The sequence below is a fragment of the Eumetopias jubatus genome, unplaced genomic scaffold (genome assembly GCF_037043125.1).
Source record: "Eumetopias jubatus isolate StellerSeaLion01/CBP00866 unplaced genomic scaffold, mEumJub1_p1.0 scaffold_6, whole genome shotgun sequence".
NCBI classification, from domain to species: domain Eukaryota; kingdom Metazoa; phylum Chordata; class Mammalia; order Carnivora; family Otariidae; genus Eumetopias; species Eumetopias jubatus.
Genome location: NW_028274812.1, coordinates 18122750 through 18141053, shown reverse-complemented (window position 1 = coordinate 18141053; position 18304 = coordinate 18122750). Strand labels below are relative to the sequence as shown.

The 18304-nt window shown below is 43.9% G+C and overlaps 1 protein-coding gene across 4 annotated transcripts in view; it reads left to right on the top strand.

The window, feature by feature from the left end:
- The window catches only part of SASH1 (SAM and SH3 domain containing 1), a 181992-nt gene that overhangs the window by 30026 nt on the left and 133662 nt on the right, over positions 1-18304 (top strand). For 3 of the 4 annotated variants that reach the window (XM_028103358.1, XM_088024235.1, XM_088024236.1), the window contains exon 2: positions 11785-11913. In XM_028103358.1, coding sequence (XP_027959159.1) covers positions 11785-11913 — 129 coding nt within the window. Of the gene's footprint in view, positions 1-1987; positions 2018-11784; positions 11914-18304 lie in introns of those variants that run through there. The other variant, XM_028103359.1, reaches the window with a different exon arrangement.

Below are 18304 nucleotides of genomic sequence, written 5' to 3'. Positions count from 1 at the left end.
TTGGAAAAATGAACATTTTCATTCTAGTGACAAGTGGCTTGGTAGAATGATGTGAATTCATCTCAGGTGGGCTTTTTTTTTTTTTTTTGCTTTTAAGCCTAAGATACCTGTCAAGTTTACACTGTAACTCTATATAGAATGTGGTACAAAGCAAATAAATTTCATTCTCAACTTCCAAGATGTTTTTAATCTGAGTAGGCCCCATGTGCTAAGGATGCTTTTTCAGAGATCTTTCACATTATCTTCTTGGCAAATGGAAAAGTCTTTTATGATGAAAATTGAGATCATCTTGAGGGGAAATGATGTAGTTAGGAAAGAACTTTTCTTCCCAAAGAATTGAAATAAAAGTATGGCCTTCATGTCATATACTGTTTTATATGGTTACATCCATAGATGGACAGACACCCAGATCCAGATAATACTCACCTGTGTGCCTGGAACAAGAAGAATAATTTTGCGCAGCTGACATTCTCTAAATCTGGTTTTTCCTGTAGGTCACAGGTCAGAATGTGCACAGAATGAAGACGGCAGATTTCCCGTTTACCCCACATCCACAAGCGGGCTTTTGAGTCCCCAAATGAAGTCCTTGGAGCACGGAGTGTTCTTGGAAGTGTCCTTGAGATAAGGGGATGGACGGAAGAGCAGATGTCGGAAGCTAGGTCATGAAATGTGCTTGAGGAGGGTTAGGTGTGCGGTGAAGAGTTGTTTTTGGATTACTTGGAGTTTTTCCAGGGCAATGGGTAAACTGGTTTCTCCCTGACTTTGGATAGAGACCACCCAATTGGTGTCACGTGAATGAAGGGCCCTGAAATAGCCTCCACTGTATAGGATCAGACAGGTTTCCATTTGGCTCATCAAAGCTCATTCCCAGCGAGGGAATGTGCCTGTTTCCTTGGCCACAGCGTTGGTCTTGTATTTGCTTTCTGACACCACCTTCCCCAGCAGCATTCCAGGTGTGTTTTCCTCCTGGTCTCCCTGGCAGGGATTGGATGGGGAGGATTCAAAAGGTTATGGCCCTGGTGTCTTCAGTGCCTCCTTATATAGTCATTTCCAAACACTCGCCTTTTCTGTCAGGATGTGAGAAGAATGAAAGAGTTTAGTGACCTTGTGCCCCTTGCGCCAAGGAACTTTCCCCGTTAATCTTTTTGGTGTAAGAATCTTCCATTGGATTCCAACGAGATCCATGCCCATCCATATATCAAGAATGGTCAGCAATAAGCAGAAATAATCAGAAATCAGTTTTGTACGTGAAGAATCCTCCCCGCAGCTTTCCTTCTTTCTCTTCCCCCTCCTGTCCTGCCACACCTCTGCACCGACTCTTCAGCCAGCTGGGTAGCTTTTCCTCAGGGAACAGGTGAGGCTGTCTCCTGACTCAGACGAATTATATGTATTTGTTGTCCCTTCTGCCTGGAAACATATTCCGCAACCCTTCACCTCGTTCTTCATTGGTTGTTATTTCAAAGGATGTTTGAATGTCTCACTCACTCACTAGGCTCAATTACTGCTCTAAAGTTGGTGGGGACAGAGACTGAGACTAAAAGCTCATCATTATATATGAAAATGCCGAATGAATGTTATGGGACCCTCAGGAAGTGGGGAGTCAGTTCTGTTGACTTCCATTCCTTCCTTCCTCCATGCATCTGATAGACACCTCTTAGGGAATGGCTAAGTATCATTGTGATGGTGTTAGGTGCTGAGGTTGCCAAAATGAGTAAGACCCAGCTCCAGCTTTCAAGGACTTTGAAGTCTCCTGGGAATGACAACCGAGTAAAAGTCATTTTAAAAGATGCCTTAAAATAGAGAACTTCAAATAGATACCGAAGTGTCATATTTTAAAGAACTCCCATGTTCCAGCGCTACCATCAGTCATGGCCAATCTTGTTTCAACTATACCTGCACCCACCTCCTCCTCCTCCCTCCATGCCTCTGAAGCAGACTGCAGACATCAGGTCATTCCGTTTGTGGGTGGAATGTATGATTGGCAGTGATGCAGCAAGAAGACCACCTGCCATGCCAAGTCCGTTGTGAAGGATGGGCTGCTGTCTGCGGGGTCAGTAGGGCGAAAGAAGGTGTTCCAGGCAGAAGAAACAGCATGGAGGAGTGGGGATGATAGAGTGCCGTGTGGACTAGTTTGATCTGGCCCAAACTGGTGTGTGGATAGGGAGGTGGAGCCACGGGACAAGTCTAGAAAGGCGGACAGTCCAGATAAAAAGGCTGTCATATTGTATGGTATACAACAGACCGACTTTGTCAAATCCTCCCTGGGAGACATTTACAGTTTTCAAGATCTATATTCTAAAAGTCACCGTGGGCATGGGATCTAGGGCAGGGGTTGTACATGAGATGAGATTGGAGAGAGGGTGAGGAGCTGGGAAGTTTTGTCCGCAACTTAAAACACTGCCCGGATTAGGATGTAGAGGTTTTAGGGAAGAGATGTTATACTAACATTGACTTATTCATGACACATTAGTATAATTAGTTCCATTAGACATAGTGGCCTCTTTGAGGGTAAGTGAAGGACTCCTGAGATCTGGTGTGGAGGCAACTGGTTGAGGCTAATCTCTGGAACACCGGAATCCAGCCTGAAAGTTTGGGGAGTTGGAGAGTTCATACTGAATACGTAGGAAGAGGAGGCAAGGCATTTACAGCTAAGGAAGTGGAGAAGGAGTTTTGAGAGTATAAGTCAGGGGCATCCAAGTACTTCAGTATGGGCCATTTGATCAGTGTCCTGGGTCTTGCTGGCCATCTGAATTTTTATTGATAACACTGTTTAGGTAATACTTACCAGTTCTTAAAAATCTGAAGCTTTTGGAGCATCACCGAAAAAGATTTTAATTAACAATGAATGGTTACAAGATCTATCCTCTTGTCAGTCTTGATCAGGTCACCAGGACTTCCAAATCTCTCTTAGCCTGCCTCAAGGTAATCAGACATGGTGATCGAGTCCTGTTCTGATTCCATTCATTATCACCCTCCTGACTCTCTGCTCAAGCCACAGCAGAATATAATTTTCTTAAAATATGACAAACTCAAATATTGTACAAGGTTTAACAACCTGAAATTTCAGGATTGTTTTGAGATTAATCATTTCCAAATTTCTAGGAATATTATAGATCACTACCCCCCCCCCCCGAATCAGGTCATCATTGGCCAAATGCTTGAGAATGCTCATATCCTCATGATTATGTGACAGAGGCAGCCAGAGAAAGTGTAAAGTGTGATTCATACTCATCAAAATCTGTGAACATGGTCAGAAATTGTGACTTCATTTCCACCAAACTAGCTCGTTCATTGCCACCCAACTAGCTTGCTCTGCTGTTCTTTCCAAATCTGTGATTCTGTTAGCTCAGGGCAATTTAGAAATGAGAAATGAGTTTAGTCCGCAATTGCCATCTGCTAATTGCACATGTCCATTTTGAGTACGAATCTGTACTTTAATTTTTTTGAACAAATTGTCAATGTTCCAGTCACTTCCCTTCATTTTCAAGTTCTGAAGCTTCCTGTGAGATGTTCTTTTGAGCCACTGATAGATAGCTCAGCAGATTGGATCTTTCAGAGCCCTTAATTCCAGAAACACCTTACACGAAGCACACAGCCTAGTAAACCCCCTTAACAGGTTTCCATGACTTAACCATATGACTACAGTAATAAAGACCATACTTTGCTTTTCTATTAATAATAAACATTCATGTTTCTTGATTTTATATTGTATACATAGCACCTAGCAGAACACCTGGAGTGTCATAGATGTTCAGTACATATTATTTGAATTAATGGCATACCCTCTTAGGTGTTGATGATTGAAGAACGTATTAATTTTCTAGCCTTGGTCACTTTCTCCATCATACCTGACAGTTAACGTGATATCACACACACTCCCTGGGAGGGATACAGAGGGGGCCTTTTTTTTTTTTTTTTTAATCCCATTTTATTGTAGCTACACCTCTCCATGGTCAGGAAACTTGAGTTCTCATACTTAGACTGAGCTTTCCAAATTCCTTCCGAGCTGATAATTAGAGATTCCTGGTTTGTGTGTGAGATTCTGGTAATCACATTTTTGCTAAAAATCTCAAGCTTTTCGTCCCCTCGGGTCAAGCAAGCTGCACTGGACCTGAGGGAGGAAGAGGAGACGAGAAGAACACGTTTCCACTGTGGCTTTAGATCTGTCGAAGCACTGATGACATTTCCCCAAGAAAACGGGGAGCACAAGAAGAGAAAAAGGCAGGGGAAGCTTTGGGGAAGCATCTGCTTGTTGGGGTGAGCTGAGGAGGAAAGGTTGAGGGTTGGGAGGAGGCCAGTGGTCCGGAGCGGTGGGGTGGGGGGGCTCTAGAATAGACTCCAAAGTGGGAGTACCCCCAGGAGTGCAGCCTGGGAGGCAAAATGCCCTCAGTGACTTTCTTTCTTTCTTTTTTTTTTTAAAGATTTTATTTATTTATTTGAGAGAGAGAATGAGAGAGAGAGAGAGAGCATGAGAGGGGGGAGGGTCAGAGGGAGAAGCAGACTCCCTGCCGAGCAGGGAGCCCGATGCGGGACCCGATCCCGGGACTCCAGGATCATGACCTGAGCCAAAGGCAGTCGCTTAACCAACTGAACCACCCAGGCGCCCCCCTCAGTGACTTTCATCCTTTTTGTCCTATATTCACTGGAAGATACAGTTTACATTGTGATCAAGAACAGTCATGCATAACTGAAACAAATGTTGCAGGAAACAGTATCCTTGCTTCATGTGTTGTATGCCAGCATTCTCTGTTCTCTTCAATGCTGTTCTGCTCTATGCTATGCAATGTCATTGCAACAAATGCTGGTCTCACATGTCTGCATTTATCTCAGGACTCTGCTGGCTTAGCACTGTATCAACCCGGAAGCCAGAAATGAATCACAGCTGCCATATTTTTTAGACTGAAGGTTGGTGGTGGGTGGCAGGTATCCGTGGTGGCTCCCACGTGGTATCACTGATCCACTCCCTTGTCTTGTTGGCCTGAGGTGGTGCCTAGACCCACCGCAAGTCCAGGTCCTGCCAGATCTCCTTCATCTTCTGGGAGTCTTGAGCCAAGTGCGTGTGTGTGTAGATCTATCGTAAAGAGCTCTAGCTTCTCTTACAGGTCGCCCATGGCCTCAGGGCTTGATGCGGATTTTAGTTGTCTTTGTGTGATTCCTGGGTTCAGTTTCGTCATTGCTCTTTCACACCCAGCTTCTTTCATAACTGCCAGCCTGGCTGACCTGTAGTGATTTTGGACTGACTCAGTGCTAGACCCAGAGGTAGCAGCCTGTATAGACTGTTTCACCAGCTTGAAATCTCTCGTGGTAGTTACTTCTCTGATCCATGCTGACCGCTGCAGCCCTAATGGGCTGTGATCTGGTGGGTGAATACCACTGCAGTTGCTTTTCCATTTGCGAAAAGGAAAGAACTTAGAACTTTTTACTTATACTTGTGTTTATCTCATTTACAATGCCTATTTCTGTGTGCATTTTTAATGTCAATAGATAGAATTTATATTAATAAGTACTTAGAGTTGTAAGTAGATATAATATATATTTCTAAATATCTTATATCAAGGAAGTTCCATGGCCCAGTTGTTGTTTATTTTTCGTTTTGTGCTGTATCTGTATGTTTTTTGTTTGTTTTTTTGGGTGGTGGTTTTGTTGAGAGAGTGCTAGGAAGGAGGGAGTGGTCAATGCTGCCTGCTTGAGGCCCTTCTTTCCTCAGGAGCAGATTTATGTTAATCAGAGATGATGCAGAATAGTGAGGGCTTTGGGCACCAAAGTCATATTTGCCAAAGGAAGAATTAGACACAGGGCCTGGCAAGTTCTGGGTGTTTTTGGAGAGGGGGAGTGGAAGATGTGAGATCAGCCCTCAGCCACCTGCCATGTGGGTGTGCCCCCAGGGCCTTTTCATCACCAACAGCATGATCTAATACTGTCCTTGAGTGTGTGTTTTTGGTTGTCATGTGTAAAAAACTTTTTCCTGAGACAGACTGTATTCCAGCTCCAACCATCTTGCAGAAATGCTTGGAGTGATACCTCAGAGAAAAGTATTTGAGATCATTATCTATTCAGTGAATTTCTCCATAATGATAGGGCAGGATGGAATAACAGAGCTGGGTACAGTGACATTGTTGGGAGTGAGTTGGACAGTTTGGAAGTCAGGGCCAGGGTCCCAACAAGAAATATGGAGTCAGGACAGCTGAGAGAAAACAGCACTGACATCCAGTTTTGCAGCTTAGCGCACTAGCATTCTGCTTTGCAGCCTTTGCAGAAGTGACTTCTGCAAAACGTCCTAAAATAAGATAGTTAACCGCAGAGCATTTGTCCCTATCATGGGCAAGGGGCAGTTAAGATATAAGCCCCCAGATGTCAACAAAAAAAGACCGTGAGCACGTAGACCTTAACCTAATAGGTACACAGATACGTGACCAGAGCCATGATTGGCATGACTCAGCACACCGTGAATGCTTAATGTAGTTCTGCAGAAGAGCTCATAAAAACCCCTCAACTTAGACACTCCAGGGGCAACCCTCTCCGGTCCCCTCCCTCTCTGGGCACTTAATGCTCTTGCTCAATAAGCTTTGCTTTGCTGCCCACCACTCTTAATCTGGTCCACCTCTTCATTCTTTGAAGTGGCATGACCAAGAACCTGGGGCACTGAAGGCAGAGAATTCCTGCAACACCATCTCACAGATTCAGTGAGGCTGAACAAGGAAATCAAAATTAGTCTTTTATGGTAGTAGCGATTTCACCTGAAAGGTTGCTGGAAGTGTTTATCACCTCAGAATCTTTAAACAAGCTAATTAAGAATGAAAACACATTGTGAAGTCATTCAAGAAATCAGCCTTCGTTGTCGTGTAGTGATTTCGTTCTGTGGATTTAGCTTGCAGGGAACTGATGTACTGACATATAGCTCCGTTCCTCTCCAAAACAACAGGGAGCAATGTAAATATAACATGTACTTTATATTATGCAATATATATATGGACTTATTATTATAGACAAAAAAGGTAGACACACTAAATAAATGAGTCAGGAGACTTCTCTTTCCTCTTTTCCCCCCTCAACATTGGGGATTCAGAGCAACACATTGAGTTTTCCCTCCGGGCTCTGTCTTTACAGTTACATAAAATAGCAGGACCACAAGTTCATTTGTATTCATTTGCATGTGATCTGCATACAGCCATACAGATTACATTGTATTTCCTGGTGTTTTCAGAATTTTTTTTTCTTTTTTTTCCCCTCTCTTAAAGACTGTCAAGATATTCTGAACCATAAGTGACATCTGGGAAAGAAGAGAGCAAAAATAACAGAAGTTAATGATACAAATGCTTTGTTTTCATAGTACTTTTAGTTTTCACTTCTCCCAGAGACAGAAGTACATTGGGATAAATATCAGAAATACTGTTAAATCAGTTGTTGAGAGAATAGTGCTATGTCTTTTTTCCTTAATTGCAACAGCAGTCTACCCATTGTTCGGTACAAATTTCCCTTATCTCTATATTTTTATGTTGGTTGTATAAAAGAGGAGTGTTTGGTAGAAATGTATGCTATGGCTTCTTGGGAAGATTACACAAGATTTGCCCTCGGCTGACCTGCCACTGGGAGTAAGACCACAGATTTGATTTAAAGCCGTGTCAAGTGAAGTAGATGGCCCTATGGAAAGATGCTGTGACCTGGTTTTATAATAAGAAAAGGAAGGAGAACTTGAATTTGCATGGATTCTATTCTTTTTTTTTTTTAAGATGAAGATGGGAAAATTCTTATAAAAAGATCATGGGGCACAAAATTTCACAATTTACTTAAAATCTTTTGAGGAAATAAGATTTCCCCCATTCCAAAACTTGAACCCATATTGCTTCAGCCTGATGCACGAGAAGCAAAGGGGAAAAATAAGAAGTGAAACAAATTAGGCAAGTGATAACTAGAGCAGAAACAATGAACATCTTAAAAGAAATAAAAGTTTCAAAAGGAATCTATTTCAGTGTTTTAATAATTATATTTAGAGAGAGTTTAAAGTCATAGTCCAGAGTTTATTCTGTAACATCAGTGCCTCTTGACATCAGCATTGTGGGGTGTTGAGTCAGACATGAACTTCACATCCCCAAAAGAAAGATGCATGAGGTGTGGTGCTATTAAATATCCAGCTGCATTATTTAAATTCCCTGCAGACTAATTTTGCGAACATTTCTGGTAGAAGTGAATGTTTTTACTGAATAGGGCTGTACTATCTCAAGTAGGAACAGGTTGGACAGAAATGGTGCAGAGGTTTCCAGGTAGTCCTGAAAGACCATGGGTGTTGAGAGGATAAAGAGAAAATGATCTTGTGGTTGTTCGTTGGTTCCAGTTGATGGGGATGAACAGGATTCCTTTCTGGGGATGGCAGACAAGACCTATTTTTAAAAAAACATGTTCTTTTATTCCTTTGCCTTTCTTGACATTTAAATCATCAAGACTGATGAAAATGGAAATTTGGGGGACTTATTGCACATCTGGAAAGCGATTTGGGAAAACAGACGCAGCTGTGCCACCCTGTTCCAAATTATTGTCTGCCAGGCGCCAAGTAAGGAGTGGATAATGCAGCATGTTGCAGGGTGTGAAGCGTTTGCTGTCTTTGGCCTGTGTTGAGTTGAACAGCTGCCTTTTTTCTTATGAGCAACGGATATAGCTTCCAGGCCCCCAAGTTACTGGGGAATTTTGGGTGATTTGGACTGAGAAATAGGGACTTAAACTTTTTCACTTAGTGGCAGAAAATTTTGATCGGCAGCTTGGAAACTTGAGAACCGAACAGTTGGTTTTGAAGGTGTTGCTTGCAAAAAGGGGAAAAAGGGTAATTTGAACTAAGAATTTTTTTGGAGTGGACTTGATTATTCCAAGGAAACGGTTGTGTTAAGTTGTGTTAAGTTGTGCAGTTCAGCTGGTTATTTTGAATAAATAAATTCTTGAATTTATTTATCTGAATTCTTGAAGCCAGAATTCAAGATTGGAGCGCTTTGGCTAAAACAGTACAATTCTTAGTGCCTCTGTGAAAGAGAGAGAGAGGGAGAGAGAGATTTCCATTTAAGAACAACAACCATAGGAAAGATTCACTCAGATATTAGAAGATGTGGGTTTTATATTTGGTCAAAAGTGGCAGGCATGTTTCCCTTCCTGGATGGATGAAGGTAGATGTTTCTGGATGAAGACAGGATAGATAGCATCATATTCTCGAGAGACTTGACATGACTCTGAAGGGCCCAGGAGCTTCCAGGGGCCCCAGCAGTGGTGGGCAGTGGCCGGATCCAGGCAGTCACTCATAAAAGCGGGTTCTCAGGTGCTGTGGCTGCAAGCCCTGTTCCTCCCACCTTCCGGGCACACTTTGAAGGGAGCGCCTTGGTCTTTCTCAGTGTATACTGGGGGCGGGGACTAAAGAAACACAAAGATCTTGAAGAGAAGGGGGCCCGGGAGGACTTTGTTTCTTTGAAGTGTAAGCTAACTTGTTGGCTTAATAGAAGGCAGCTGCCCAGGCAGCCGCGGACTCAAGCCCTTGCTTCAGCGGGCACTATGCTCTCATTCTCCTAGTACTGGCTGTGAGTAACAGCTGGTGTTCGGGACTCAGTTCTCTGGGTGTTGGGGCTGAGGTGGGTGGGGTGGGGAGGACTGCTCTGAGGGGAAAGCGGTTGCTGTAGGAAGCTGCTGGTCGCTCTTCTGGCTGCCCTGGGCCTCCCAGTCCGTGGGCCCGAGCTCCTTCCTCAGCCGGGCGGGACTGGGGAGCAGAGTTCATGAAGTGAAGGGCCCTGAGATGTGGGCCAGCAAGCTGGGGGCTTATTTTGTCACCTGGGTGATTCTCAGAGGAAGGAGAGCCGGTCAGCTCTGGTGACCTTGCTAAATCTGCTGGGTTCATGGCAGATTAGACACAGTGGGGAAATGGACAGGGCACATGCTGTTGACTTGAGGCGAGCCAGGGCAAACCTTGGGGGGTGATAGGGTGATTTACCATGCTGTATTTCAGGAACGTCACCTTAAGATATTCCTTTCTGGCCCCCTTCCCCCCCAGTGATTCTGGTTTCAGGCAGTTTGACAGCAGTAAAGCAAAGACCAGCAGGCTGACCACCCCTGGACCTTTCCTCAGAGGCTCAGCAGCAGATTTCTTACCTTGACTAATCTTACTTCCCTACTGGGGGACCTATTGAAGAGGAGGTTGGGCTCTCAGCTCCTCTACTGTGTCCTTCCAGCCTGTTGTCTGAGATAGACGCACAGACCAACGGACCGAGTGGGGAATGACTTATGCCCAGACGTGTTCAGATACTCAAAACACCTTATTTGGTCTCGTAATTATGAGTTCTTCTTGCCCCTAGATCTGCACTGGGGATTTGGAGGCAATTAACCTCAAAGGGGAACATTTTACTGGTGGGAAAGGAAGAGGTTTTTTTTTTTCTAAAAAATCATTTGTTTTCATTTCTGTTTCTCCTGTCTGTTGGTTGCATAAAATCGGTAAACACAGATCTGGGGTAGAGATTGTTCTGACCCAGGCCTCTTGACAAGGCCTGAAAGTCTTTAGCAGAAAGGCTTTTGGAGAACTCTTAATTCCCTAGCCCCACTTGCATCTGAGCATGTCTGGCAGCGTTTTACAAGTGTTGCTGTGTGTGATGTGATAGGGCTGTGCTCTGTAAAATGGAAAGTGTGGGCACCTTCTGGGCTCTCTCAAAGTTGTGTTTCTTTGGTGGTCTTTGTAGCGCCATTTATTCATACCAAAGAAAGGACATGTTGGGAGGTACAAAGGGGCAGGGGAAATGTTTCTATGAATGAATGAATGAATGAATGAATGAATGAAGCAAACGGCTTAACTTACAAATGTAGGCAGCACTTGTCCTCATGAATGTGTTCGGACATGCATTTAGGCATCCACTCCCCTAAGGGAAGACTACAGTCTGAAGCATTATCTTGAAGCAAATATTAGTAACTAATAATCCTATGTGCCAGCCTGACTGTGTTCCTTGATTAGTTCCACTGTGAGATAGGTACTCAACTGTTCTGGTATTCCCAGAGATGAGAAAACACTCCTCTGGCCACTGAGCTGTAAGGGGCAGCAGGGCTGAGTGTGGACTCTGGAGGATGGGCTCTGGAGCAGCTGCTGAGGCCCCAGATGGGTTTCCTCTTTAGGTGAATTTGTAATGAATATGTACTCTCCTTGCATGTTATTCCTATTTCTTGGAATAACTCAAGGGATAGGGTGTTCTTGTCAAGGGTCTCTTGGGAAGGCAGGGCACCGGTATGTCTCAGATGTAGCATCCTCATCGGTTCTCAGTTCTCTGGTTCTCATCAGAATTTCTGGGAGTGGGGTCCTGGTATCAGAATTTCTCAGAAGCTTCCCAGGAGGTTCTGGTGCAGCCACTGATTGGGCTTTAGGGAGCCTCTCACCTGCACAGTGCCTTCTCTGAAGGCGCTCCCCTGAGAGTTTCTGAGCCCTGCCTGAGCCCCGCAGGCGGGGATATGGGTTTAAGACTGTGGCCTTGGCATTGGCAGTCCTGGGTTGGAGGCCTGGCTTCTTTGCTTGTTAGCCCTGGAACCCTTGGGCAGTCACTCAACTTCTTTGGCCTCCTGTTTGTTCACCTGCACAGTGAGGAAACAGGTCTGGCGTCCAGCGGGTATCCTGAGGATTAGGAGGTATCACACATGAAAGTTAGCCTGGCGCTGAACCCCAGCCATGATTAATGTAACTGCATGGAGAGGGGGACCAAAAGTGGTGGGTCTTTTTGCAGGTGGACTGACTGCCTTTTTTCTTTTCCTCTTTCTTCCTGCTGCCCTCCTTGCCCCCAGGACGGCTCGCTGGGAAACATCGATGACCTGGCACAGCAGTATGCAGATTATTACAACACCTGTTTCTCTGATGTGTGCGAGAGGATGGAGGAGCTCCGGAAACGGCGGGTGTCCCAGGACCTGGATGTGGTGAGTGGGTGGCACTGAGAACATGCTTCTGCCCGGCGGGGCTACTCGGTGTCCTGCTCCTGATCCAGCACCCCCTCCAGGCCTTCTGACGGTCCTGGGTGTGCCTGGGGCATCCCTCTGTAAGCTGCTGTGCTAGATCGGGGTACAAAGTTCAGGTCCCAAGGGATGAATCATCTAGCTCTGTGGTCATCAGGTGAATTGAGTATTCGCTGGGATGGCATGGCCAAATCTTTGTATTCACGAAAAGACTAGATTTTATGTTTTAACCTAAGTGACAAGAGTGTTTTCCCTGTTGGCCAGTGTACACTATGGACTCTAAGCCCGAAGACTGTTTAGGCTAGATCTTTTCTTCTTTCCTTCCACCCTTCCGCCCACCCGCCCTCCCTTCCTTCCTAAAATAAAATTTTAAGAAGCCAGAAACCACCCTGATTTCTCACCTGGTAATTACCATGTTGGTATTTTAGCAGATCCCTGCTCAGTGCTTTTCCTGGCATTTTTACATCAGCAATATAATTCTTGCTTTTTTAGTTAATATTTTATTATAGTTCTTCCATGTCATTAAGATCTTCATAATCACCATTCATGGCTCTAGCCTTGCACTCAGGTGTTTGTTGAAATTCATTTGGCTGTTTCATGAAGACCGTTTAGGATTAATGCCACATTTGAATTTGCATGTGATAAATAGTAAATAAATAGCTTAGGTCTCTCTGTAATCTGTATGTGTGCTAGTGTTTCCATGTTGTGCATTTGCTACGAAAAAATCTCACTGAAACTTCTGCGCTTATTAATTTAAATTTTCATCGTATATTTTATTTGGATTCATCTGGTTCAGTGCTTTTCAAATTGTTTTATTTCACTGTGGTGACCTCAAGACCCCTTCAGGAATGTCTCCTCATCCAGACCAACTCCTTTTTGACCATCTTTTATATATGCGGGGGTGGGGGGTAGGAGAAGGGGCCACATGGTTCTGTTTTGAATAAGAGTCTCTGTGCCTTTAAAAACGGTTTGAAAACTGCTGATTCACTCGAATCCTTATTTATTTTTTAAAAATTCCATAAATCTGCTTAGGGTAGGAATAAAAGAAAAAGCAATAATTAAGAAACTCAGAACAAAGAATTCATTTATTAATAATTCTTTTATGTTATAAAGGATCTATTATATAACAACTAGTTTAGGCACCTTTGTTATTCTGCAAGTGGATGTGCTTCACTTCTACAGTGAGACTCTGGCATTCCTGTGGACTTTAATTTCTTTCCTTAACTCCACCTAAGTGAAGATTCTTCAGGTCAGGAGTAACAGTGTATCATGACTGTCAGATACCTATTGATTCTCTTTTTTTGTGGTTCACTGCCTGAGCAGTAGGCAGTGGTGGGAGTTAGTACAATTGAGTTGATTGAGGCTGAGAAGCATGGGTTGGGGGCTGAGAGCCATCATCCTGGGAGCCTAACATCCTGGCCCAGGCAGGCACATGGGCGTCATCATTGCCCAGGGCATCTTTCCTGTAACTTTGTCGTCTGGCATGTGTGAATGGCAGGGTTGTTTCTTCCTTTTTAACAAAAGTAACCTCAGGTGGCCGAGGACTCCATTGAAATTAATTAGGCTCTTTTATTAGGGCATCGTTAATGAAAAAGGACAGCCCCCCTTTTTTCTGGGGGGGGGCAAGATGGCAGCTGAACAACAACTTAAAAATTGCACTGAATTCTTGGATATTGTAATTTTGACCTTGAATGATAGTCTGGTAGCATACTCTGTGGCTTCCTTGGACATTTTGCCATGCAAGGAAATGTTTGCTGTGAATTGGTAGATGATCCTGGATGTAACGCGCAACTGCTCTCCCAGAATTCTAGCTGGTTAGGAGTCGGGGCTACCATCATCACCGCAAGGTGTTTGGGAACCTTGGAAAGCAGCATCTAGGTAGGAAAGAAAGCCTGCTTGGCAGTGGGATAAATAACTTCTTCCCATTTAGACAGATGGGCTTAATTTGGTGTGCTGTGTTCCAGAGCTGCAAAAGATAGTCTGGGGGAAAAAAAAACACCACATGAGCTTAATTAGTTCTCATCAAAGGTGCAGGAATGTGGTGGTGGATAAAATTGATGGGAGCTCATTGGAGCCAGGCTGGAAACTTCATTCATCCTTTAAACAGTAGTTAGTGAAAAAAGTAAGATCCCAGATAGGTATATTCAGGTTCTCTTTCTAGGAAATTCTAGGCAGGTTGGAGAGGTAAAGGGGAGCTCTGGAACTGCTGAATGCCAGGTTAGATGCCATGTGTCCTGTATGTCATCCACATGGTTCAGGAGTCTAGAAGTCCATGTGAGATGTGCTTTAAGGTCATCCATCATTCATTTGGGCCATGTGTGCAACTCTAGCAACATATTCCAAGTTCCATCTCATGGTGGTTAGCCCATCACAGATTGAGTCCTGATGGGAACTCATTTTCTTGAAAAGCTGTAACTTTCCGTCCATAATGCTCCCTTTATTGTATTATTTTATTTATTTTTTCATTATTTTATTGCACATTATTCCAGTTTTGGACAAGTAGACAAACTTCTTCCCTGTTTTGCTGTTGGAGCAGCTTTGGGTCTGAGGACCTGCAACTTTATACTCCTTTCGATGTCCATAAGCCGTCCCGTGAAAACTGAACTGAGGTGGTTTGGAAAAGAAATAATCCACCAAAAGCAGCAAGAGAAATACAGTAGGAGCCTAAAGAGTTTTTTTTTTTTTTTTTTTAAAAGAGAGATTGAGAACACAACAGGGGTGTGGGGAGTTAGGGAGTGGGTAGGGTCCTAAGCAGGCTCCAGACCCAGCCCAGAGCCGGACCTGGGGCTTGATCTCATGACCCTGAGATCATGATCTGAGCCAAAATCTGATGCTTAACCTACTGAACCACTCGGGCGCCCCACCTAAAGCATTTTATACGGAAAAAAGTAGCATTAAGTTTGTTGTGTCTGCTGTAGAAAAAGTCATTCAGAGAAAGCCTTGAATGTAGAGTTTTGAACGATGGGTTGAATCAGTTTATGACTTTGTTTCATTTCAGATTCTCTGGGTGGATTTTGGCAATTGAGGGAATATTCTCTAGATAGAATAGATATCTAGATATTTGTGTTTGGCTTTAAAAGTCAAAAAATGCATTGTCTTTAAGAGCTAATTACATGTCAACCAGAGAACAAACCAACCAAAAAGATACCCTGCCCACAGCAATGCTTGACTTAACCCTGAAAAATATAAGGTTTTGATAATTATGTTAGTAATTAACTTTCTGGATTGAATATCGAGCTCCTTTTCCAGGACCTAATCACCCGGCTCCCTACTAGCATAAAGCACTTCCTTGATAAAGTGTTTTTGGGGCCAGTTAGTTTAGATGAAGGCAACAGAGAGTACAGATGGGTGAACATTCAACAGTATAAACAAGGATTATGATTCAAATTTATAACTACGGAGAGAGTTTTTATTTAGCACCAAACGGGCCCTAAAGGAACAGTATGTCTGGACCTGAGCCTTTGCCTCTGCTGGGGATTGGGACATAAGTGCTTGTGAACAGCAGGGAAGCTGCTCATATTTCTACACATTTGGCACATCCCTGAGCACTGCGTGTTTTTTGGCTGGGCGAGTCTGCATTTGGAAATGATAACGGCTTTCCAAGTCCATAATGGGCCCATCTCTAGTGATGCGAAGTCCAACATCTGTCAAAATGACATGGCGGCTAGAAAGGGACACAGGCAAGGTGGGCAGTTATGACCGGCCATATCGGCTTCCTCGGCACCTGTGAGGTTTTGAGTGTGCCCGGGTGTGGACAGAAAACAAGTGTGTGTGGTCGTTGGTGCAATACAGCCATGACGAAGGAGTCCCTCCTTACAGGGGGACCTGGTTGACTAATGTCAGCCAAAGCCTAGCTTGGGCTCGGTGCCAGATCATGATCACCTCTGCGTGTGCATCAGGAAATGGGGGCCCAGGTGGAGACTCAGGCAGGTTTTTAGGGAGCAGGGGTGCAGATTCAAATATTGCACGTTATAACAGACAGATGTGACATCACAGCCATTGCCGATAGTGTATTTATAGGAGTAAACAGATTATTTCTAGCTTTTTATTTTGGCAATTAAACATATATAAACAGCATTCTGTAACAAACTTCCGTGCCTCTTACCCAGCTTCTATAGTTGTTAGCATTTCGACAATCTTATGTTATCCTTACTCCCCACGCCCACTTCATTATTGTTATTTTTGAAAAGTTCTTTGTGAGGCTAAATTTGCATATTGAAATGCACAGATCTCAGCTCTATGATTTTGTCAAGAGGATGTATCCATGCCATTCACACTCTAGCATGATATAGGACATAGTTACCAGCCCTGCCAAATTCCCTCAGTCCCTTCCCACAGCAAATCCTGTGTTGAGGACATGGAATTCTGTTGGTCTGTTTTGGTCACTTCACTTCTGCATTCCAGCATAGAGAACAGTGCATGGTGCGCAAGAGGTAACGTGATAAGTATTTGTTGAGTTCATGTATTATGTAATTATTTTTAAATAGTTTATGAACATTAAGCCTGTATCTGAGATTTTGCCTTTCTAGAAAGACCGGTAAAAGATGTTTTCCCCATCCACAAAGAGGTCACAATTTAGTTGGGGGCATTAGACAAGTAAACAGATTATTAAAATGCTGTGCGGGGGTACAGAGAAGAGCCCCTGACCCAGGGTGGGAAAGTCAGGGAAGGCTTCCTGCAAGAGGTGATACCCAAGCCCACTCATTAAGGACACAGAGTATTAACCTGATTTTGGGATGGGGGGTGGACAGTGCAGAAGAACTGAAGGCAGAGGTCACAGTTTTTGCAAAGGTCAAAAATTAGGAGAGAAAATGTGGCTTTTAAGGCAATTACAAGAAGTTTACTGTGGCTGAAACCTAAGATATAAATATGTGGAGAAAAAGATACATGGTCTTCTTTAACAATTCCTTGGATTATTCATGATATAAAAAGCTAGGATGTGGGCGCCTGGGTGGCTCAGTTGGTTAGGCGACTGCCTTCGGCTCAGGTCATGATCCTGGAGTTCCAGGATCAAGTCCCACATCGGGCTCCCTGCTCGGTAGGAAGTCTGCTTCTCCCTCTGACCCTCTCTCCTCTCATGTGCTCTCTCATTCTCTCTCTCAAATAAATAAATAAAATCTTAAAAAAAAAAAAAAGCTAGGATGTTCTGATTCATCACCATTCACAAGACAAAACAAAAATAATTGCCATTTCCCAACGGTTGGCTGGCTGGGTCAAGGTGAACTTGTGGTTCCCCAGGGTCATGCAGACTTAGTTCAGACTTGGGGGGGGAGGCGGGTTGTTGTTTTATCGACTTCTCTTTGGTTATCTGCTAGAGAGAACAAAACACGTGGAAAACAGATTTCCTGTGCTGCCTGAAGATTCAAGAAAATGATGAGGGAAGGCGAGTTTGCCCCCACCTGAGTGCGTAGGTCCCAGGTGTTTGGGGGGAATATTGCACCCCCGGACCCGTGTTCTCACTTCCGAAGGATGGCAATGTGATCCGAGTGGCAAAGTGTCTGGAGTTTAAATATTACACTGCTAAAGCCCTACCGCTGCTCTGAGAGGCATTTGTTTTTGTTTCGTTTCATTTTGTCTTCACGGACAGGACTTGCCAGCTTGGGGCTACTGTTAATTTGCAGATTGCAGGCAGAAACAGTGGGCATTAAACGTCAAGTCTGAACTACATTCTACTGTGCGATTCACAGACTTGATGTCAAAATACACTGAGGCTTTATGTCTTAAGCCACATGGTGATACAGTTCTCTGCCCTGGCTCTTCTCACACAAAGTCCCATTTATAGTCAGAGGCCCAGTGGCAATTTAGTCAGCATTTTTGTGCATTGCACCACGCTAACATGGATGGACAGAAAGCGATCTCTTGGCTGCCAGATTTGATCTTGGCATCCTGTGCCGCTTGTAATGGAGGTGTGCTTCTATCCTTTTACACTTAGAAACCTTGGTCGACTGTATAATTTGGGAAGTTTAGATGTGTTGTCTGTGATATAATCGTCTACAAAGCTAGAGGTCTTCATCAGGTTTTTCAAATATGGTTCAGTGACGCCAGCTTCATTTTTGCTCCTGAGCATTGAGAAATGACTGTTTTTGTTTGTTTGCATTTTCTAAAACACAGTATGCCTCAGGGATTAAAAACCAAAATAGCATCTTCCTCAGAATTACAAATGTTTGCCAGAAAGGGAGAGAAGTCTGAGCTTTGTGGTTGTTTTCATTTACATACAATGAAGAATTCCTAAATTTTAATCACATTGGCAGTAACTGGGGAGAAAAGCCAAGGAATTAAAGTCGGTGAGGCCACTTTGATGGCAGAATCAGAGCTTGGGAGGGCTTGGCCAGCGTTTGCGAGAGGAAAGGAGCAT